Raw genomic sequence first — 24,610 nt, forward strand, 5'->3', positions numbered from 1 at the left:
CTTTTCTGTGCTCCAAGCCCACAGTTTCATTGTTTTTGCCACCCCCTCACAAGCCATAAAGCAATTGCTTCATGCAGAGCTTTATAGAAATTAGAAAAGATAAAGAAAATATTACCTTTAAAAAAAAGGGGAAGTAATTTTTCTTCCTTACTCTAATGCTTCTTTCCTACTTTCTCATCTCATTTTGAATGTGTCAAAATATAGAATAAATCTACTTAAGATAGCATTATTTCTCAGGTATTTAGAAGGAAGGACACAGTTGAATACATTTCTGTCAGAGATTGCATATCGTTTTTGTAAATGTTACTCAAGAATTGGCTCTATTGTTAAAGAGACTAAAAAATGACCTGCCTTGCAGAGTGCTAATATGCTAAGATTAGCTGTTGATAACAAACACTGAGGTAAGAGGGTGAGAAAAATTATGTTGTTGACTGAATCCTCTTAACCATTAAGATCTACCTGGAACCAGCAAAGTACTGAGCTGTGAATCCAGCAGTATAATTTTGAGGCTATGCAATTGCTGGGAGTAGCTGGACTTTTGGGGGGACTCACACCTAAGTTCTTGGACTTTTTACTTTGATTTGTTGACCTTGTGATTATATGGAATAAAACTCAGTTTAGAAGAAAAATAGTCTTTTTTCTTCTACTGTATTGGAACAAGACATTGCTTGGAATTGTTCAATCAAATGTAATGTACTTTACTTCTGAAACGGTAAAGAAAACTCACTTGCTTTTCCCTTCACCTTTCCCAGTGGATCTGCCATGAACGTGGTATTCTCTGAGGACGAGATGAAAAAATTCCTTGAGGAGGCCACCCGAGTGTCTCAGGTAGTGTTCCTTCCCCCTCACTGGCTCTCACCAGTTGGCACCTAGTTTTCTATGCAGACTTTGTTTGCACACAAAGTTGCTAGGGTCGCCTTCCATTCTCCTTCTATCCATGTACTGGTGAGAGGGAAAAACTAAAAAGGAAGAAAAGGCATTAGCTGATAATCGATTAGAATTAGTAGATGGAAGACTTATAGATCTTGGATCACCCAGATTAATTTGTCTGGAGATTCTGGGGTGTGTATGGATGAGTATCCATGCTGGATGCTTAATAAGTATCTTATCCTTCTCGCCTTTCCATGCTGGTCAGGCTATTCCAGGGACTCCCTGTCTCAGGACTATCCGAACACGTTTGTCATTATTTGGTGAAAGCTTTCTTGGCTTTTAATTCTCACTCCTGGGGATTGGTCTTAATCATGCAACTTTATTAGTCAGTCCCCTTGTTCACCTATTGATTTCTTTTTCCATTCTAGCACACTGCATCTGTGAGTTAATAAAAATGTTTATAATTTTGTACTGACTTAGACACCTTTCTTAACTGCCCCAAGCTTTTACTTCCTCCTTTGGCGTTACCTGAGTGTGCTCCATTTAAGATTTACCCAGCAGGGTTATTGATTTGCAGACCTCGCACTGCGGAGGATGAAAGTAATGTTTTCCTTTAAAAAGCTTTCAAAGGCTAGTTGGGGTTTAAAAAAAAAGAACAATTCAGAGGAGAGTTTGATGTTAGGCAAGTGGAATTTGAAGGGAGCTGAAGAAGGAAGTCAGAGGCGTTTCAAAGTGGGAAAAGAGCATAGATTGCTCTGAACGTAAGGACCCGGACCCCTTTCTCGGATGATAGCTGTTCATCAGGGATGCTCGGTCCTGGCGAATGTGGAGAAAGATAAGGAGCGAGAAAAGGTACAGTCTAACGAGAGAAAATCAATGGGGTTAGGACTTACATTGGTATGGAACTCGGTTACTGGAGGACATCTCTGTAATGGGTCAGTTACTAACTTTTACACTTCAATCTCTGCCCAAGATCATGCTGTGTGCCTTTTTAGAAAGGCCAGCAACTGCATCCAATAGAGGAATGAAATAAGGTTCTCTCTCTTTTTTGTTTTCTCTGCCTGGAACATTTTAGCCTCAAAGGACTTCCACTCAGTAGAAGAATTAATTTTATTTTCCTGTCAACATGTCAGATGAACCTACACAGGGTCACAGCTTTGTAATAGAGATGTCCTTATGGAATATTTTGTAGTTCAAGGCTTGCCATCATGCTACAACAGAGCCCATGGTATTCGGTTCAACACAGAGTGAAATTAATGTTATACATTGTTCCTTTATTTGTTTACCCATTCATATATAGTAGCTAAAAGATGTTTGTTCTCAACTACCAAAGGATATACTCATGAAAAGACAATCAAATAATTCATCTGTATTTATTTATCTCTATGAGTTTGAATATATAGGAAGATGTATATTACATACTTGTGCATATACACTCACATGCAGTATCTGCGTTAACATATTTTCTTTGCTTGTAACATCAAAGCATGAAATAATAATAATTAGATACAAGCATTGCAATAGAAGAAAAAGTGGGATGTTGAAGGAGACTGCAAAAATTTTAATGTTCAGTTCTTGAGGAGGGATTTTAGAGCTAATGTCTGAGAAAGTCTGTTGCGTGAGTAGAAAGAGATGGCACACTTAACAGTTTGAATGTGAGAAAGACCATAGGGTTTCTAGAAACTAATAAAGCATTTATTACATATCTACGACATAAAACATGGCACTGGCTGTAGTGCTGTAGAACAGAAAGGATGCATGAGAGAGGAAAACCAAATTCAAGGAGAAGGGTTAGTGAGCTACTCCAGCAGTTCAGACGGAGGTGGCAGTGGTCTGGAAAACTGTGGAGAATAATGCTGAAGATACTCACTGAAGGGAACTGGTGCCTAGGCAGAGGGGAAGGCTGGAAGCTGATGAGAATGACGAGAATTTCTGACCCAGTGACATGACTGAGATAAAACTGCCAGAGAAGGAGACAGTTATGTGGAAGAGATGTAGGTCACGCCAGACAATTTGAATGGGGCAGCCTGAGAGAAATTCAAATGGAGATTATGTGAAGGCAGAGGGATGTGTGTATTTAGAACTGAGGATGAGGAGATGGGTTAGTGGGGCTGGAGAGATGGCTTAGTGATAAGATTATATATAATGCTCTTCATGAATACTTGAGTTTGGTTTCTAGCATCCATGTTGGGAAGTTTCAGAGGGACCCATCATCTCTGGTCTCCAAAAGCATGAAATTATATGCACATACCTACACACAGACCCACACCCATACACATATGATTAAAATAAGGTTAAATTTAAAGGAAAGAGGACAGGTAGACACAGGTATACATGGAGATATAAGTACTGACTTTGAAATTAATAGCTTATCCTTTAAAGTGAGACTTTGGAAATGGGGGTATTCACTGACGGCAAGTATGGAAGAAAGGAGCAACTAAGGTGGACACTAGCTGGGTACCAGCATTCTAGTGTAACATAAGGGATAATGAGGGACCTTGGGAAAGAAACATGAAATTTAAAATTTAAATTCTATTTACAGTGTTCAAGGATATACATTAAATTTACCACATGGAGAAGACAACGATTTATAGCAGAGTGGCCAGAAAGGGCTTAGAGAAATCTTCAAGAAAGTAGCACCTGGCCTAGGTTTTGAAGCGGAGCTGAAACATGAAAGATGCTATTGAGGAGAAAAGATGACAGACACACAGGGAAGATAAGCAATGGAGACAGGTGCATGCAACACGTGGTTCAGAATGCAGAGCGTAGGGGAGGAGACACATAGATTGGCAAGATCATCAGGCATCCTCTTCATTTAGCTGGGAGGAAGTAGTGCCAGTCTGTGGATGGAGGGATAGCTCAACATTGTCCTGGGCGCTGCATACAGAAGCACATGTTAATGTAATAAAGAAACAGATTTGATTTGTTACCCAGTTGCCACTGTTATAAAAAAAAATAAAAATAAAAATAGGATAAGGCTTATCCACTTCAGACAAAGGATTTCATCTTCAAACTGAAAAAGCAAGACAAACAAATTGAGTATTAATTCCCTCCTTTAAGCTTATTCTAATTTCTTACACATTTAACTCACATTTTGACTAGGAAGTTGTAGCATTTGCAAAGAGAAGTGAGGACAGAAAGAATCTGAGCCAACAATAATCTACAGATACAGAATAAGGAGATGTATATTCATGGTTCCAATAGAAGGTAAGGACGTTATATTTATCTCACCCATAGACCACTCTTCTCTCAAACTGGCTCAGAAGCCAACATTTGGGATTTCAGGATTCATTTTCACATTGCTGAACCCTCAGCGTTGTAGAAAAACACTTGCTCCTACTGTAAGCAGACCATGACCTTATTCTCACAAAACAGACCAGCTAATGAGCGCCTGTTGTATGTTTGGCCTTAAGTCTTCCGCAAGTACTGCCTTGTTATTTACTCAGCTACACAGCTACCTGATATTATACACGGAATTTGTGCTCAAGGTTTTGCTTCTGCTTGTTTGTTTGTTGTTGGCAGGAACACCCAGTGGTGCTGACTAAGTTTGTCGAGGGTGCCCGGGAAGTGGAGATGGATGCTGTTGGCAAAGAAGGACGGGTTTGTACTTTCTCTCACTTTTCCCATCTTTATTCTTCCCACCTCAAAACAGTCACAGGTTAGAATTCACAGTTTCTAAAGGTGGGGAAGCTGTTCAATCAAAACAATTTCCACTACAGCAAGCACTACACCACTCCCACCTCCCTAAGAACAACAACAACAGCAAAAACCAACCCTAAAATGCAACTCTCAAAGTCTCTGAAGACTGAATGGAAGAGTGATGGGTATCTCATTCCTTGAATTTCAAACTATTAGCATTTCTCTTTGATGACATTCGGAATCAATTATCATCCCACACCCACCATTCTTTTTGAATAGATCTTTCATTCTCATTTTCTTTTGTCTGTGGCATTCCTTTCATGTTTCAGTGAGTGTTACAGAAACAGTTGAATGCTTTGCTTTCTGAAAAGTCTAATTGAATCTCTGGTTTTTCTTCTCTTATTTCCCACTATCCAGCTCCTTCTCACTGGGTTAATGGCAACCACATAGAACTGTGTAGGTGGGGCAATAACATAAAGTTAACTCACCACATTCCATCTGGAATGGCTGCAACAGTGATGACTCTGGCATCAAGGAGAAAGGGAACTGGAAGGGTGCTTCACTTCAATTTGCTGGTTGCCTTAACAAAGCATTTGTGATTTATCTTGAAATATAATACTTTATGTTTTAGAGAGGGCATATCATTTTATGTGCTTCAAGGATAAAGTAAAAAATTGGCCTTCATCTTTTGTTTTGCAAATAATTCAAAACACTGCCAAATATATCAAATCTTTTCCCCCTAACAGATCAACAGTTCAGAATAGAGTTTACTTATTTTCTTTTAAACTCATGATAGTTTCTACCAACCACAGAATCTTATATTTGAAGCATTCCTGATTTGAAGCATTCTGAGATACTGTTTCCAGTCTCCCATCTTTAAGGACAGGAATTTTTGCTGCAACATCTTCAGAGGATGTTCATTTGGTTCTTTTAACTCATTGTTGACTAAGGGTACAAATTCCTGTAAGATTGCATATGGTTTTTGCCTTCATGTGAATTCAGCACTGGGAGGGATCCTAGGACCTGAAAATGCTAGACAAGTGCTTTGTCCCCGAGCCACACCCTCAGAACTCTTAGGTTACATAGTGGAGTCTACTTTCTGTTTGAGGAAGAGTGTCTCACACATTATCCATCTTGAGATAATCTTTTTCTTTTCCTTCCTAGACCTCTCATTCCTAATCTCCTGTTTTAGATCACAGAGTAAATTTCCTTCTCTTTCCACTTTTAATATTTGAAGCTAGAGATGAAAAGCAAGAGGAATGTGATTGTACATTTATAGAAATAAAGCATGAGGACTGACCTGGAGATGTGTGTTCTTGTTCATATATGTGCTGCCGTTGCATTCCATGCTGGCTCATTGGCTTGGATTTGCTCTAGATTTCTGGGATGTGTGTTAAGTTTTCACCTGCAATCCATGCACATTGTCCCATAATCTGTCTTTTGAAAATGTTTCAGTGTACTCACATAATTTCACAATTTATTTCCTGAAATGGGCATATCACTCAGGTTTATTGTGATGTTCCTGATTACTTCTGTTTCCTAGATTCCTAGACACACACACACACACACACACACACACACACACACACACACAGACACACACTCCCTCTCTCTCTCTTTAACAAACTTGTGAGTCCATGCATTTACACACCCATATTCACATACATAAACACACATATACTCTTCGGCCTAGAGTTATACATACAAAAATGCACACACATGAGCTCATTCATATGCAGTCTTTGTTTTACAGTTCTGTGTAGATAAACACCATTGTTAGTCCCCTTTCATTAGAAACCAATGACACGAAGCCTTGTCTAGGTCCCAGAGCTCAAAAGTCACGTCAGAAGAATGGAAACTCAATGCCATTCTGATTTAAGCCATTTATAAATATGATGAGTATATAAATCTATGTGCTTTATAAAAGTCTTATACAGCCAAGGAATTATTCTCCTCATACTAAGCCTCATAAGTTCCCAAGCAATATATCTTATTAACATATAGACTAAAGTGATTGAGGTTATAGTCTTCAGAATCTGACAGTCAAGGGTTCAAGTTCCTCTCAGTCTCACTAACAACACAATCTTGGTCATTCATCCTTATATTCCCTTTGTTTCCTTATTATAGAAAAGGACAAGAATATTTTCTTGTCTCTCAAACTTCACTTTAAAGATCTGGGCATCAAATCTTCAATCTTTCTCTCTAAATCACCAAAATCTGTGTGTGTGTGGTGTGTGATATATGGCGTTGTTCATCTCACTAGACAGTCACCTTTCTTCTTTTCTTTCCTGGTGTCTAAAAGTTAAAGCTGTTTCCACTGCAGTTTCACGTCTCATCCTCACTTGTCAGTGTGAGTTGCCTTGTCTCTTTCTGTTTACAATGTTGGCAATCAGTGGAAGAGAAAACACAAAGTCTCTGTCCCTCTCTTTTTCCTGGAGAGGCTGCTTGTCACCTTCCACCGAGGCGCAGACGTGGAACAACTCTTTCCCTGCTCGTAGTGGGGATTTAGCAGAGTAATTTACTAGTGGTGCCAGAACTGGTTAAGCATCAAAGGAGGTAGGTGATGGAGCAGTGCCTGGAAATAGGTGTCTGACAACTTTTTTAAAAAAATCTTCTTTTGACAGGTCATCTCCCATGCCATCTCTGAACATGTGGAAGATGCAGGTGTCCATTCCGGGGACGCCACTCTGATGTTACCTACACAAACCATCAGCCAAGGAGCCATTGAAAAGGTCATCATTTAATAAATGGAAGCAGAAACAGCAAAAGATGAAAACCAACACCACAGCTATAGAAAAAAAAACCCTTAGTTTTTAAAAAACACTAGGTAGTGATGTAGGGCATACTTCAGCTTAGATTTAATAAGGAACATCCTTGCTCTTAACCAGCTGAGTGTCTCAGAGATGATCTCTTCCATGGTGACTTGAACCTGATTGATTATGTGGTAGTGCAACCTTTAATGTACATTTAGACTATCCAGGTGAAATACCTCCTAAAATACCTGGCTCCACTCTGAGTTTCTGGAAACCTCTCTGAGTTTTTATTTTTAGCAAGTCTCCTATAGTTACTATTACTGTGAGTCTGGAGACCAGGTTGAGAGACTGGATTTGATGGGTGAGTCTGATAGCTGAGAGGCACTTGCTAAGGGCAACCAAAAGGGATACTGTTGAGGAGTGTAGAAGAAGGTATGCAGCAGCCACTTGGGAACCTCGGGAAGCTGAACTTCCACTCTTCACTCTGAGTTCCACTCCAAGCCGGAACTTTGGGGATATTGCTCTTGACCACACTTTGAGAGCAGTTTCTTTAAAGAGCTATCCAATATGACTGTCTCAGCATCCCATATGTCTGGCCAGGTAGATATGCAGCGCCTGCTATTTTAAGTCACTCTTGAGAACTCTAGGGAGGTCAAGTTGACTTGGCCTTTATGGACATTTTTTCCTGCTATCCTGCCATAAGAATTTATGGTGGCCTGTATATTTGCTTTGAGTGTATTCCGAAGATTTTTGCTCTAGAATAGAGAGGTAGTAGAACGCTTTGCAATAACAACAGCATAGGAGTTTAAAAACTCTCCAGATTTAAACTGTGATTCATTTTCTCATGTTAGGGTAAATAAGCACCAATCCCAGATTTTCTTAAGTCTCTCAAAGTGGAGATGCCACAGAGGAGTGGTTCTCAATTTGTGGGTTATGACACCCTTAAAGGTCAAATGACCATTTTGCTGGGGTCACCTAAAGCCATTAGAAAACATGGATATTTACTTATGATTCATAACAGTAGCAAAACTACAGTTAGGAAGTAGCAATGAAAATAATTTTATGGTTTGGAGTCACCACCATGTGAGTGTAGCTTGAGGTGGGTTGGGAAGCACTGCTGTAGACTATGCTTCTTTTCATACTCAGTTAAGTTGCTGACCCACTCCTGTACCTGTGATGACTGGGGAGTATTTGCCCCTCTTGACAGGGAGCCTGTTTCTTGCTAGGTATAAGGGTTCCAAGGGTATAAGGGTGACATATAGATATGTAAGACTTCCCTGGAGGCAAACACTATTTCTTTCTGATCGCAATATCTACCCTCGTAGAGTTTAGGGTAACAGAAAAGCAACATGAAATAAATATCCCTGGCTGTTTTGCAGGACCATGTATTTTGGGAGCCTGCCCTTCTCAGCAGGTAGGCCATTAGATTGATGCATGGTTTGAACTGCAGTTTCCGGTGTTGGAGGAAGTAGACACGGAAGATTTCATTTAGCCTTCAGCATAAAAACAGACAGAGTACACAACTGTAAGCGATAGTGCTCTATGGATGGCAGGTGCTCTTGTAAAATTATGTTTCTTGTCCCTTATATTACCTATTATTGCTATTAACTATCATTGTTAATAGAGATACAGATTTCTACAAAGAGAAATTAAGGCCACCTGGATGGGATTCTCCTTCTCCTTAAACCTCCACCAGTCTCTTTCTTACAGTGTCATTGTCCTTTTTGCTCTAGGTGAAGGATGCAACCCGGAAGATTGCAAAGGCATTTGCCATCTCTGGGCCATTCAATGTCCAGTTTCTTGTCAAAGGAAATGATGTCTTGGTAAGAAATCTAATGACCTTGGAGGACTTCGCGACGTTGTTAGATTGTGTTGGATCAGCTGGGGTTGTGCCTCACCCTGGTACTCTCTGTAACCTGGCAGCTGCTCCTGTCTGAGAGGGATGTTGTGTAGAGTGTAATGCTTCTCCTGCTTGAAGGCTAGGGCTCTTGGTGGCACTGATGTGTCAGTCACAACTTCGTGAGGTACTCGATGTACTGAAAGGTCCCCATCCAACATGAAGTACAGATGGATGTGTGCATATCTTACAGTGGACAGCGTGTGCATTCATAAGGGCCTTCACTGAAATTTGACTTGCTTCTTACCTAGACAACAAAGTTGTTTTATAACCTATCTTGAAAGACAAAATACAATTTAGGCCAATTAGATTGTTTCTCATTATTTTATTTTATTCAAGCCATTAGTAACCAAAATCTGTTCACTATTCACTATGGAGTCAAGTGGTGATTACGATGATGTGTGAAGCATACTCTCCAACTTCAGATACTTCGTAACTTAACAAGGCCTGGGAGGAAAATGAACTCAGAAATAGCTAGAAGTATATTAATAGCTTTAGTAGTTACTGGAGGGGTGTGCAAATGTCTTTGTAGTTGAACAAAATCATATTTGTCAGGTGCACACACATACATATATACACATGTATACATATATGCACATATATTTGAGTATACACACATAGACACACATATATATGTATATATTTATTCAAATATATATATATATTGAATACATCTTTGAACATCATATCTTGTTTGGAGAAAATAATGAAAAGCTTCAAGAAAAAATTTATATTGTGAATAAAAGTTTACAGACTAGCTGGGATTTTGGTAGGTTGAAGGTAGAGGGTGTTACATATGGTTATAAGATCATTTACAACAGTGAACAACTAGTACATTTTGGGGGATACTAATCATCAACCTTTTGTTTAGAGAAAGTATTTTTTCCTAAGTGAAGGCTGGAACTGAATCTTGGAAAGTAGGACTTAAGTCCAGTAAAGTGGTATGGTGTGGGAGGTCCTTCTGTATATGTGTTGCTTTTATTGGTTAATGAATAAAGAAACTGTATTGGGCCAGTGCAGAATAGAGGTAGGTGGGGAAAACTAAACTGAATGCTTAGAGAAAGGAGGCAGAGTCAGGGAGACACCATGGAGCCGCCAGAGGAGAAAGATGGAGGGTGCTAGCCAGATCCTTGCCATTAGGCCATGAGCCTCATAGTAAAATATAAAAAAATAGAAATGGATTAGCCAAAGATATACTAGTTAGTTAGCAATACATTTAAGTGATTGGCCAAGCAGTGATTTAAATAATGTTGTTTCTGAATGATTATTTTGGGGCTGAGCAGCCAGGAACAAACAAGCAGCCTCCTACAACAGTGGTATTAGATAAAAGAGATACATATTGAGAAAGCAGAAGGTTTTCACCTGGCAAGTTTTAATGTGAAGCCATCAGGATTCCATGGGGACTTTTCATTTTGGGGTGTGACATCATCCAAACTCTGCCCTTAAGGAAATGTATCAGAAGTATGCAGGAATTGAATTGGGGAAATGGAATCGAAATGAGTCAAAATTCAAAGACAGTGTTCTCAAAGAAACTGATTAATCAGAAATCTAAGCAGTGGAGATAAAGGGGATGGGATTGGGGAAGTGAGTTAATCACAGAAGGAAACCAAGGTACAAAATACATATTTTGTATGTTACTGGGTTGTTACTGTCTCTCATCATCTCTTCCCTTTGGGCTTATCTTTAGGTGATCGAGTGCAACCTGAGAGCTTCTCGATCCTTCCCCTTTGTTTCGAAGACTCTTGGGGTGGACTTCATTGATGTGGCCACCAAGGTGATGATTGGAGAGAGTATTGATGAGCAGCGACTTCCTACACTGGAGAAACCCATCATTCCTGCTGACTATGTTGCCATCAAGGTAGCATTTTACAATATGTGTCATTTTATGAACAGAGGTGAAACGAAGGGGAACATTTGCCACAAAAGTTTTGTGACTTAATGGACCTGCTGAACTGATGACCACCTTACTTTCAAAAGATACTGAGGTTGTACTGCAAGCAACCTCACATGAACTATTTGTTTTTGCAGAAATATTGATAGCTATCAAGGATAACATAACTTCAAAGTCAGCTAGTAGACTATAACCCATGTCTAGTAGACTAGCTAGTAGATTATAACCCATGTTTCTGCAACTGACACATGATGATGGTTTAGTTAGAAAATTAAAATACTAGACAATCTTGTCTAAGACAAGGCTGAACTGTGAAAAGTCTCTAGGAATTCACAAGTCTCATAAAAATGATTACCCTGAGGGGCTGGTTAAATTCTTACCACCCTAGCTGCTTTTTCTTAGTTTGTATTTTCTTCAATGGCACAGATTTTCCACTTTTAAGATGAAAATAATAGTTTGTATTGGAGCTGCGAGGGTGATGGAATCAAAATTATATTTTAATAATGCTTTAATCACAAAGCTACTAGTTACTCTAGCTGCTTCAGTGTACAGTGTTCTCATGAACTACTTCAATGGACAGACAAGATCATTCATGAAATATACAAATACAGTTGAATTTCTTAGATGAAGCACACACAGTGAAGCTAGTTTATATTGTACAACACAGTTACGTGAAATTGACATATTTTGGAGTCTTTAAAACAGTAGTTCCCAACCTATAAGTTGCAATCCCTTTGCGGGTCAAATTATTCTTTCACAGGCATTGCATATTAGATATCCCTCATATCAGATATTTACATTTATGATTCTTAACAGTAGCAGAAACACAGTTTTGAAGTAGCAATGAAAATAATTATATGGTTGGGGTCACCACAATATGAGGAACTGTATTAAAGGGACATGACATTAGAAAGTTTGAGAACCACTGCTTTAAAAGAATTCTGTTCTTATATGTACTGGTTGCTCCAACCATAAACCTGCTTCTGTTGAGACTCTGACTTCTGATATTAAATGTAGGTATTTAAGTAGTATCTAGGAATTAAAAATGAAAAGTTAATAACTTAGGTTTCTTTGGATTGTATAGCGTATTGAGATAGAATCTTATTTTTTCATTGTTGAGTTTTTTAATGCTTATGGATATATAACACATATTGATTTTATGTTTGAGATCAGAAGGCAGTAGTAAACAAAAATATTTTTCTACTATAGGCACTTCCTAGATTTATTGTTTTTAGTTATCCCAATCACAGCCTCCCCTTCATCCACATCTCCCAATTCTCCACCACCACTCTTCCCCAGATCCACTGCTCCTTCGTCTCCCTTCACAAAAAGCAGGCCTCTCTGTGATAGCGATAGAACATGGGCATAGCAAGATGCAATAATACTAGACACAAACCCCTGTATCAAGGCTGGACAAGGCAATCTAGTAGTAGATAATTAAATTCTTTTTTTAATAAATATAGGAAATTTGTTTTGCAAATTTATATATATATATATATATATTAATGTATGTTATTCCAAGTAAGTTTAACATCTCAGTATTCACTGATTTTACATCTTCTCTTCATAGATGTCCCTATTATGAATATTAATTTTTTTCCAGTTACCTCGTTGTCAATTTTGGAAGATCTAGTGTGGCTGATGGTAAAGAGTAGATAGCAGAAGAGGACAAATGGAGGCAGGAACACACCATAGTCTTGCTAAGATGACACAGTAAAATGACCGCAAGCTCATTTTCCCATAACTGAGAAATGCCAGTGTCAATAGAAGGGTCGTCTGGACCAGATGAATAGGCAGCTGTAAGAAGAAGAACTTGGTCCTTATGAGTCATGCTGATAAAATAACTGAAAAGGAAGCACTGAAGTGTTCTGTTCATATGAAAAAAAGATAGAAAAAATGTTCCCCAGCAGAATGTTTTTCAAAACTTTTAAGAGGTGTCAACAACACTTGAATGCCTCAGAAGTCAGTGCACAGACAGCCATGTCTGGCAAGGTGGTTGGCTGCAAGTTCAAATGAACAGAACAAGAAGGGGAATGTTCCAAAAGCCTATCGGGGGAAAATGTCTTTCAACTCTGTGTTTGGGAGTCTAATGCCCAGTAGATGCTGTTTGAAACAACTCCAGTAAGAATATGTGCAGACCAGATTAGAAGTATTGGTCTAGACTGGTCCCAGGGGATCTAGTTACAGAAATCATTTGTGATTACTTAACCCAACTTTTGGGCCAGGAATACCACATATTCTTGGAACAGAATTTTAAAGTGATTTTTCAAGTCAGAGTTTCGGGCCAAAGAGAATTTATTTTTTTCTGTTCTCCGTGGCCTAATGAGTCCTATGGGAGGTGATTCTCCAAGCGTGTTTACCTCTCATCTCCTGTTACCCCTTATCTCACGCTTTCCTTCCTTATTACGTCTGAAAGGCTCCAATGTTTTCCTGGCCCCGGCTGAGGGATGCTGACCCTATTCTGAGATGTGAGATGGCTTCCACTGGAGAGGTGAGCGGTTAATGGTACATGAATACTGTTGTTAAAGTTACATGAAAATCTGGAGTTTTATGATCAGAATGCGGTCATGTATGCAAAGTAGTAAGTGGTTACAGAAACTCAAACTTCACAAGGTTTTCCCAGGGCATCTCAAAGGTTTAGGAAGTTTGAATTACCTTTTTTTTTTTTTTTGGAACAAAGTTGACATTTTTACATGTGAACTTGGGAACTGAATACATGTGTACTTAATTCATTCCCACATTACTGGTACACTGCCAATAACAGTCATACATTTCTCTAGACATCTGAGGATGTCCCGTGTCATTTTTTTAAGGCTCTCATGGAATTCAGTAAAAACAGTTCATCCCCTGATTCGCTGTGATTGATGCAGATCTGCATGTCATCACTTGAAATATGTAGAATGCCAACATTAAAAAGGTCGTGGGTGTGAAAAGCGGGAGTTGCAAATATAGAAGAAACCCCAAGGCCACTTGGGAGGCAGCTTCAGCCTCTTGAGACTGATCTATAATGGGACTGGCCACTGGATGGCTCTCTTCTCTTGTGTTGAAATTGTGTCAAGTGAAGGTTTCTTTAAGAATGTGAAATGTGTTTTCTCATCGAGAGCTGTCAGATTCTAGAAAGTTCCCTACATGTCAGTGTCAGGACATTTTATGAATCACCTAGCCCTTGACAGACGTACTCACTACAGCCTTCAGATCCTCACCAGTGCACACTGGAGTGGCAACATCACACTGGGTAGCATCGTTGTTTCTCTTGGTATTACGCAAAAATATAAAGAGGAGAATTTTTAATTGCAGTGAGCATGTGAGGTTTTATATGGTTGTTTGGTTACAAGCATGAGCTTTGATGACAAGCCGAGAGAGACCAGGAGACAGGCAGTGGACAACGAAGGACCGCGGTGTTGGAGCTGCACTCTTGGAAAGTGGCTCTCGATCCTCTTGCGTTTTCTTTGCATTTGGTAGGAAAGCAAACCTTGCTGTGAATGATGGGAGCTCTATTATCCACAGTTACAGACTCATCCCCATCCCAGAATTCTGTTCTCAATTGGTCAAGAGCTGGATCAGGAGGAGGTCTCTTTCTCTTATTCTGTGTCACCACTGTGGCATTTTCCGGGTCTAGTACTCTTGGTTTCACACAGTGAACAAAATATGAACAACTTAGAAGTTGCTTGTATTTGTTGTCTCTTTTCTAAACTGCAAAGGAAAAAATTCTTCTAATATTTAAGTCATATTTCCTAGTGTCATCAAGTGATGTTTTAAATTCTGTTTCTTAACTGAAATCAGAATAATAAATCCAGTTTAGAAATCTCAACTATACTTCAGAGAGACTTTTTCAGTGTTTAAGCGCGGAGGACTGCAAAACTCCCAACTTCTTATCTAATTACGGGGCGCTTTATTCTATAGCTGCCAAGTGAGAATATCATCCTGATATTTACAGAACTATTTGACTGTTTAATATTTTGTTTCATTTTGTTTTGTTTTTAATGGCCAGGCAGAAAATTGTTGGTACCTTTTTTGGGTACCTGCACTTCTGATCAGACTGCAGGGTTCCTTTCAGTGGCAATGAGACTCATTAACTTCAATTGACATTGCCAAGTTGATTGGCCAGTACTTGACTGATGAAGATGTTCAGCTGTGGAGTGAAGAGCAGACGTGTACTTGTGGTCAGCTGAAGGTTATGCTCATGAGAAGTTTCCTTGCCCAGCAAGAGAGAGCCATTTGCTTAAAGAATGAAGTGAGCTGTCAGCAGTATTTACTATAATGGCGACTCTGAACGTGTGCCAGATGATGATGTGCAGGCTGACTCCCATCCTGTTAGAGTACACCGCTTGTCCTCCAGTTACGGTGGCTGTTTGACTTGTAATTATGGCGTGCAGCAGTTACCCTAGAGGACATCTCCATACACTGGACCCATTTCAGTTAGCTTGGCATCTTCCCTCCCCCTCACCGCCCCCCCCCCCATCTTTTTGACTTGTGACTTGGGTATCCAGGGTGAGCTGCAGAATATTTTGGTTCAGTTTCTAAACATGATAAAAAGGATTAAACTCTTTTGAGACTTTCACATACTATTGCCATCTCTTAGGCGGCCTCCTCTTAAGGTGGCCAGGGTGGTTTTAAAGCAGTGGGGCAGCAGCTTGTCATATTTTCTAGCACTCCCAACTCTGAATTCATGCACTACTGCATGGTACATGTGATGCATACAGTGTTTTAAACATTATCTCATATTAATATCTGGAACTTCACCACATTACACACCAGAAGCTGTGATTTGTATCCAAATAACTTGCAGTGTAATTCGGTATGTTGTTCCACTGAGTGTTGTTGAGTGTAGAAGGAATTGCTTATTCATTCATTATGCTTAATTAAAAACATAAGATACATCTGTCCTGGTCAGCCATTTAATTCTTGGATTCAGATTGCCTGGTCTTTGGGACACACTGATAAAATCTGGGGAGAGAGTTTATCAGTACGTTGCCCTCCAATTTTTCTTTGTTCCTTTCTCCTTTTATTTTTTTTTTGTATAAGTATATTTGACTAGTATTCCTTCCTTTAACTTTGTATTTTTCATTTAATCCTAACAGGTGGCGTGCTTTGGTGAGGGCATTCACACAGCCTTCCTAAAGGCAATGCTTTCTACCGGGTTTAAGATACCTCAGAAAGGCATTCTCATTGGAATCCAGGTGAGTGGCGTGTGTGACTGCGCATTCTCAGGCAGCACACTGTTGGAGGTCAGGATGTTAAAGTGAAGAGAGGGGGTTGGTTGCATGCCTTAGAAAATTGTAGCTTGTGAGACTGGCCACTGTATGTTCTGTTTGGTCCTGAGCAGCCTTCTCCTGTTGCAGCAGCAAATACCAAAGTAAAACTGAAAACAGAAAGAAAAGACTCCATGAAAAATCTGTTTGTTGTGAAAGGGGCTATTTTAGAAAAGTGATGCTCCCTATTCTATATAGTTTCCTCACTTTTCATTTTTCATTTGTTTAGAATTTTCTGCAATGTAATTGATCAAACATATCATTTATACCCCTCCTTCCACATCCATCCTCCTTTTTCTAACCACCCAACTCTGTGTCCTGTATCTTTTTATAACCACTATTTGTGCTGTCTTTGTATTCTTGAATATGTGGCCTTTACTGAGGGTGTTCAACCCAACAGGGACTTCATTCTTCAAGCAAATTAACTCTCTCTTTCACAGCTAACAGTTGCCAATCATTGTTTAGGTAGGGGTGGGACTCATGCCCATTTCCTTTATTCCTGTTGGAATTCTATCTGGCTTGAGCTTGCATAAGCTTTATGTACCTCTTTTAAGCTTCTAGGCCAAAGTAAGATGAGATGACTGTAAATTAATATTTTACCACAATAAAAAGAGCACTATTGGTTTATTGTTGCAAGTCAAGTGTAAATAAATCTTAGGGTAAAATTTTGGACATGAAATATCTTTAACTTTTTGAAATAACTGTTACAAAAGTGTATACATGTTCTACTTCTAATTTCCTAAAAAAATAATTGTATATGCTTCTCAAATGGTCATTCATTTTGACTTGAGATTAGCAATTCTTATGTCCTTTAAAAACGAGTGGTCATATATAGCACCCTCCCTGCTGTGACTTTAATAAGCTCAAACCCTGCATGTCTTCACAAAAGTCAATAAAAGCATAATTAGAAGAGAATCAGGTATTCTCAAGTCAGTGGGTGATTGTTATAAATGCTGCCTCATTAGGGTGTCTTAATACTAGCAAATTAGACTCCAGAGACTAGACAGGTAGTCACTTTGGAGAAGTTTCTGGAAAGGGTGACTTGGGGCTTTGCTTTCTGAAGGTGGCAGAAGGGCGATGGTGAGGATCTGAGCGAAGGCTAACAAGATGGCTTGCTATGTGAGGCTTAATGGCAGTCTGGAGACAAATCACATCATATGAGTGACTCATCACGTTACAAATGGGTACTGAGTATCATTAAGTCCAAACTAGGAGACTATTGGCCCAACTTCCAGTGATAGCTTAAAGTTTAATGTGAGAACTGGGGACGTTCAGAGGAGACCATGCCCTTAGCTCTCATCTTCACAACTAATCAAAACACTGCTAACATTTTCAAATAGCAGTTTAAAAAGGCAGTGGTGTATAAAATTGTGACTTGTTTAGTTCCAGTGCTGCAGGGAAATGTGCCGCAAAATTAATTTGCTCCTATGAAATATTTGTGGGACTTGGGCTTCAGTGAACAGAATTTTGCTTCGTAGGAAAAAGGGAGACTTTATGGATTGGGGAACAATATTTTCAAAGCGATGAGGTTTTATTAATTAAAATTCTACCTTTGAATGCACTATTTTTAAAACAATCTTTCAGCAGTTACATGAGTTTTTGAAAAATATTCTGCTTCTATATGAGTGACAATCATGGATTTAAACATATTTTTAGTGCAGCGTTAAACATAGTTTAAAATTATTTACTAAAGTTATATTTATTGACATATCTGTAACTCAGGAAAATTGATCAGTAGAATTGTAAGCCTCTAGAAATAGAAAGAATATAATTTTCTGACTTATTTTATATGAGGCAAAGAACACCTGCCATTCCCAACATTTAATATTTATATAGTCTCTCTACTGCATTCATACTAATTTTAAAAAGTGCTTAGTCTGATGAGTTATGCTGAAGATATGATGGGGTGGACTAGTAGAGGGCCAATAGCTTCAAGTCTTAGAGGCTCTTTCTCAGCTAGAAAAAGATCTGCTCTAAACTCAGCTTTTTACCCAGCATTCACAGCAGCGTGGATATAGTCATCTTTTTACCCAGAATTCACAGCAGCATGGGTATAGTCATCTGCGTTCTGTATTTCAGGATACACTTTGAAAAAGTACATGCTACCGTTGGCTCAGAGGGATTCATCTTAACCCCTTCAAACATATAATCAGAACTGAAAGGGACTTACAGAGGAATAATATAGAAATGAAAGCCAGGACTAGAAAGTATGTCTGAAAGCATCTGGTTGGGAAGTTATTTAATCAAGTTATGAGAGAGGGGTTTGTGTTAGCATCTGGGCTTCTTAGGGTGGTCACCTACACAGTGTGATGCTGCCACAGGCTCCCTAGAACACTGAGAGCCATATCATTGCTGTGAACTTCCTTTGTTATTTTTTCTCGGAGCAATGGAGAGGACACAGGCGTCCATTCCATTTGTGGGACAGTCTTCTTTCCCTTCTCCATATTCTCTGAGTTAAGTACATACTCTGCTTAGAACGATTTAATGAGGACACTTAGACTCACTCATCTGGCACAACAGGTTCCAAGAGAAAACTGGGGAACGTGAGACTCAGAGTGGAGAGCAAGGTGACTCTGAGCTGGAGAACTTCTTCACTTAGTGTCCCAAGCTGAAAGCATCCTAAAATAAGCATTTATTACTAACAGTTTTTCTTAGCATTTAAACAGTAGTGTGTGTGTGTGTGTGTGTGTGTGTGTGTGTGTGTGTGTTTGCACACACACACTTGCTAAACTTCCGCATTGTAATCCTTTACTCCTGTAATCTCTTTCTGTACTTCTTATGGCAGATGTTAGAGTCAAATCACTCAGGAAGTTTGAAATATTTGTACCATCAATCTTGTGTACCTAGGAATTAGGATAAAGGATGCAGATTTTAACAAAGCATCTTTGTCAGCTTAATTGCCATGTTCACTGCATCTTTACAAGAAGCCTTCTACAGTCTAGGGCATTCGTAATGTAAGAAGCATAATATGCGTTTATGAGGCAACAGAATCACCCTTGATTTCCCTGCAGTCGTTCCAACCACCTTCCATCCTGTCACAATGTATTTTTAGTTGCTATGAGAAGGCAATCTGCCTTGTTTTGAGATTTTCTAGAACACCCTTTAACAATGAGTGATTTACTCTAGAGAAGATGGAGAGCACTCTCTGTATTTCCCCCTCTGATTGGGCTATTCAGTGATGCTGGTGAAGTGGCAGGCACCAGCCTGACATCTGGGCTTCAGCATTGCTCGGAAACACAAGGCAAGCGTTTATCTGAAAAGACGATGCCAAGTGACATGAATAACCTTTTATCTTCAAAGAGGCATCATTAGAAACAACCACACAGTTGTCAGTCCCGGCAACCCTGTAGCATCCACAGACATCACTTAGTGTTAACTTGGCTTTCTCTTCTGTAGCCGGAAGTTGGCTTAGTGTGAAAATGATCACTGAAGGAAATAGATATTCATTCCACTTTTAAAAGAATTCTTTCCTTGTAAACATTTCCAAGAGCATAAACTAACTTGTACTTTTCACCTCCACTAAGGAATGGATTCTTACATAGGTATTTTCAATCGGCTTTTAAATCTGAGGTTGCTCAGACGCAAGCTGACAGCGGTAATTTCTTTTTGTAGAGAGACTGTTTTATGTGTCACAAGTGTTCAATACATGTTTGATAGAAGTTTATAATGTGTCTATGAAAGCCAACACCCTGCACCAGAAGGCAGAGTGGCTCCCTAGCTGGGAACTGCCAATACTGTCATGTTGGATATTTATCTTTTCCACTTGGGGGACGGCAGTGAAACAGCTCCATAATAAGGTTCTGCCTGGTATCTGCAGGTCTTAGAGGACTCGCTGACTTATTTTATTTTAAAATGGCAAGGGAAAAATTGCATTATCATATTCCTCCCTCAACATTTTTCATTGTGACTTTGGTCAAGGTTAATACATCTTTACCTCAGATTGCGAAGTGAGTGAAGGATAGCCCTTTCAGCCTCATTCATTTCCATTTTAAACTAAAGTGCACAGCAGAAGGACCTGGAGTGTTTGAAAACGGCATATAACTGGGATACCCACCTGATGCAATCCATTTAGTGGAGACTTAAGATTCCTACTTTTAGTAAGCCCAGTTGATGCTGATGTTATTGCTTTGGGACACTCGGGAACTCCTTTCTTGTGGTAGTTCATTTTAGAAACCCAAAGGAAAGCTGGTTATCATGTTATTATTATGATTACCAACCATGTCCTCAGTGACTTTTTGCTAAGGGGATGTTTAAAAGAGTGAGAGTCATTAGTTAAGTGCGGGATTAACGCACCAATTTTCCAGGTAGTAACTGAGACCTCTCATGTCGTTTAGTCCAAACCTAAGCTGTTTTCTGTTTATCAGAAAGTCCAAAGGTAATGTTCCATATGCGAGGGATTTAATAAAATGCAGAGACTCATTTTGCATATGCCATGTATGTTTCTTATGGAGAAATCTTAAGCTATGAAGCAAATATAATGGGTCATCTCATTTATCCCCTTGCTAAGCAAGATCATGCTTGAGCATGTTAGTGTCCTGTTCTGCCTAGTGTTCTGCATACTGCTTTAAACTGTCCTAGTGTTGGTCAGATAGAATTATTATTTTCTCTATTATATTTTATAGTTTTATTTTAGTTTTATGTAGAACCATGCATGAGCTGTTGGCATCTAAACTCATTTATTTCTGTTTAGTCCTGAGTGGAAACAGAAAGCTGCTATCCTTGGCACGCTCACAGTTCAGGTTATAAAAGATTGTCTTGAATAACCCCTATGCCTGACTTAGCTTAGATTCAGCCCATCGCGTTCATCTTTTCTATTTGCCAGTGTTTTGTTCTCATAAAACTGCAGTTCCAGGATGGAGAGGACCAGAATCTAAAAAGATTTTATATTTGAACATAGTTTTTGAGTCATTGCTTAGGATTTAGATCTGTTCTCAGAGAACCATTGCATGTAAATATTAGGAGACTTTATGAGTCAAGTATTATAAAAATTGTCCAAGGATCTGGATATGTTTTTGATCACATTTCATAGTTTGGGGATTAGAAACAGGATCATTTGCATGCTTTTTCAGACATCACTAATGTGATTTCTAAGCCAATCAGAAGAAATGAAAAGATATAGTCTTATTATGTCATTAGTTAAACCCCCTTAAAGAAAAATCAGCAACATGATCTCATTTAAAGAAGAAAAGATATGATTTTAAGCATACATGATTTTAAATAGCTTAGGTACTAAGACAGTCATGATAATAAGGTCAACCAGAGAATTTACCCTTTGGGCAGATCATTCATCTTTACTGTATGCCATCCTGAACACTGCCTTGCAAACATAAACTCTCCAACACAGGAAATATTTATAGATGACCAACCCCTGATGACGATGGGATCCAGAAAATCAGGTCCAGCTAGGGTTCTAGGAAGTATACAACAACAGACTGATAGAAACTGTCTGAAAAATGAGCTGGAACATTAGGAAAACCCATGTGGAAATAGGTGTGTATGGTGGGAAAGATGTTTTGGGTTATAATAAATGGTAGAATAACCCAAATACTAGGTTTCAGGGACAGGAATCTAGTCTCTGGAAAGCTGGAAAAAACAGCAACTGTCTTAATGATACTTATCAATATATCCTGAGAACTGTTATTAGCCTTGAAACTGCTGATCTGAAGTTCTAACACTCTGTAGTGATTGCTAATAAAGTAACCTACTGGACAATCACAATGACCCAATACCATAAGTATCATTACTGCTGCACTGAAGGGAGAAGGAGGCTACCTCAGAGAAAAGTTAAATCACCTAGGGAAATACAAGCTAGTGAGCTGTGATACCTCAGGAGATAGGAGCATCATCATGCCTCTTTCAGAAGTGAAGAAGTGAGGCCAAGGGTGTTAACTTTTCTGAGCATGCACTTCTAGTGAATGATAAAGCCAGGATTTGTAAAGGAACTTAACACTCTAGGGATTCTTAGCATAGGACCGTCTAGGACAGTGAGGGAGTTATTAAAGGCAGTGCAAAACTAGGACTCAGCAATGAGAGTAGGTTGTTTGGAATAGCAAAACAGCCAGACAACAGGAAGGTGTTCAGATCTCAGCTTTAGCAACTCCCTAACCAGGTCAAGAAACAGTGCACAAAGAAACAGTGTGGATCTAATCAAAGCAGGCGAAGTCTCAGTGTGAATGAAAGGGCTCAGATATGTGGAAGGCAGGAAACAAGATAACAAAAATGAAATTTTAAATCTACATTGGAGAATAAGTAACTTACATTAAATAAAAAGCAACATATGGAACTTCCTTTTGCAGTGGCGGGAGGGACACCATCTTTAATGTATCCAAACAAAGATAGGTATATGTAGAAAATAAATTGTGTTCAATTCCTTCCAGCAATCATTCCGTCCAAGATTCCTTGGTGTGGCTGAGCAGTTACACAATGAAGGTTTCAAGGTATTCTCTCTTACTTCTTTTTCTTCTTAAAGTAGCTTTCTTTCCACAGTGAAATTTGTCCATGAAATAAATACTGCACAAACAGGAAAGCCACCTTTTCTATTTGCAAGGTTTAATTAACTTGATTTCAAAACTTCCACAGAGGATTATTGGTAGTTAATGATTGTTGGGGAAAGTATCTTTTTCTTTACTAGTGGTGTCACTGGTAAGTTGTCTTGTCCGGAGTAAAAACACCTTCCACTCACCCTGCAGCAAAGACACTCTGAATTCAGTGGGTCGTGCACAGAAGAAGACAAGAAAATAGGAGGGAATTTGTTGAGAAGAAGGGCTATAGTGGGAGAGAGGAAGGGGGGTGAAAACAATTAAAGTATGTAAACACTTGAAACTACCAAACAATAAAGTTAAAAAATAAGCTTTACATAGAATAAAATAATTAGGAAGACTGGGTTTAACAAAATAACTGCAAACTCAATAGTAGTTAGTTTAAAATCTTAAACTTTTGTTGAAGCATTATTAGTACACTAATCAGTGTATTTCTGAATCTTTTCCTCTCTTGATTCTGTATGAGGTCATAGTTTCCGGCGGTTACAGTTATAGGCAAGGAGTCTTTGTAGAAAATAGCTCTGCCCACAGCCTAGTTTAGAAAAACAAAGTTACTCCCACAGCTCAGACTGGGCCTATGGCCATGGACTTCATTGACCTCACAAAAATAATTTCTAAGCTATGACTAATTCTTTTACAAAAGCAGTTACAACAGAGGCTCTTAAATGTTTTCTTACTGAAAAGATTTAAAAATATTTAAGATATCTGTGCCCTAGATTCTGAGTTCAAGTGACTACCTTTGGAACCACGCTTCTTCCATGTTTCTTTCTCTTCTTTCTATTGTAAGTGACTCTACGTTCCTTCATTAACAAAGATTTATTCTTTATAGTAACCTAGTTTTCTATTTTAAATACAGCTTTTTGCCACAGAAGCCACATCAGACTGGCTCAATGCCAACAACGTCCCTGCCACTCCGGTGGCATGGCCATCTCAGGAAGGACAGAATCCCAGCCTCTCGTCCATCAGAAAGTAAGAACTGAATAGTTTGTTTTCTGAGTTGGAAAAAAAGAAATAAAAAACCAAAATAAAAGCAGCAGATAAATGGTGGGCGCTAATACAGTCTGAAGCTTTCACCTCATTTGCTTTCAAATATTTTCAAAAGTTTGATTGGTTAAAAAATTTACAAAAGAACACATTAATGGGTGTCAGTTCCATTTTTATAAAAAGTGAATTACTATGTGTGTGCATCTGTACATGTGTTAGAAAACACCTCTCAGATATTTCTGTTAAAAGTGCTTGGCAGATACAAGTAAACTACAAAGGGCCTAATGCAGTGCTTTCTATATAATGTTATATATGTATACACACAAGGTATGTATATGCATATATATTTGATCATCTACATTTCACTAAGTATGAATCAATGGATCAGTCAATTTTTTTGAGTACTTGCTGCATGGAGAAAACTGGAATAAGCATTTGATGTTTTTAAGTATATGGTCATTTCTTAGGCCATCACCACCTGATTTTGTAAGTAAGACACACTGCGTGAGGCTTCAGGAACTACAGGGCATCTGTTGTTACAAAGCTACACGGGAGGAAGGCACAGTGGCTCCTTCTCTGTTACCCGTGGATGTTATGCTTTGTACAATAGCTACAACATACCAAATTCTATGAAATATGCTCTTTATTAAAAGTTGCTAAGAAGTCATTATGAAGCGAACTTAAGAAATTCATCATGTCCAGACCTTAGAAGCCTTTCAATGATGCTCTGAGTCCCTTGCGTAGAGTTCTGTAAGGTGAAAGCCAGCCATAGCTCTATGCGTTTG

The 24,610-nt window shown here is 38.9% G+C and overlaps 1 protein-coding gene across 1 annotated transcript in view; it reads left to right on the forward strand.

Annotated features, from left to right (window-relative positions):
- Cps1 (carbamoyl-phosphate synthase 1) overlaps window positions 1-24,610 on the forward strand; it is a 107,750-nt gene that overhangs the window by 80,698 nt on the left and 2,442 nt on the right. The window contains exons 28-36 of the mRNA XM_048458818.3: window positions 753-828; window positions 4,393-4,470; window positions 7,134-7,241; window positions 8,996-9,085; window positions 10,847-11,017; window positions 13,467-13,541; window positions 16,132-16,230; window positions 22,680-22,739; window positions 23,698-23,810. Of these exons, the coding sequence (XP_048314775.1) occupies window positions 753-828; window positions 4,393-4,470; window positions 7,134-7,241; window positions 8,996-9,085; window positions 10,847-11,017; window positions 13,467-13,541; window positions 16,132-16,230; window positions 22,680-22,739; window positions 23,698-23,810 (870 nt within the window). The remainder of the gene's footprint in view (window positions 1-752; window positions 829-4,392; window positions 4,471-7,133; window positions 7,242-8,995; window positions 9,086-10,846; window positions 11,018-13,466; window positions 13,542-16,131; window positions 16,231-22,679; window positions 22,740-23,697; window positions 23,811-24,610) is intronic.

This window comes from Myodes glareolus, chromosome 1 (genome assembly GCF_982192425.1).
Source record: "Myodes glareolus chromosome 1, mMyoGla1.1, whole genome shotgun sequence".
NCBI lineage: Eukaryota > Metazoa > Chordata > Mammalia > Rodentia > Cricetidae > Myodes > Myodes glareolus.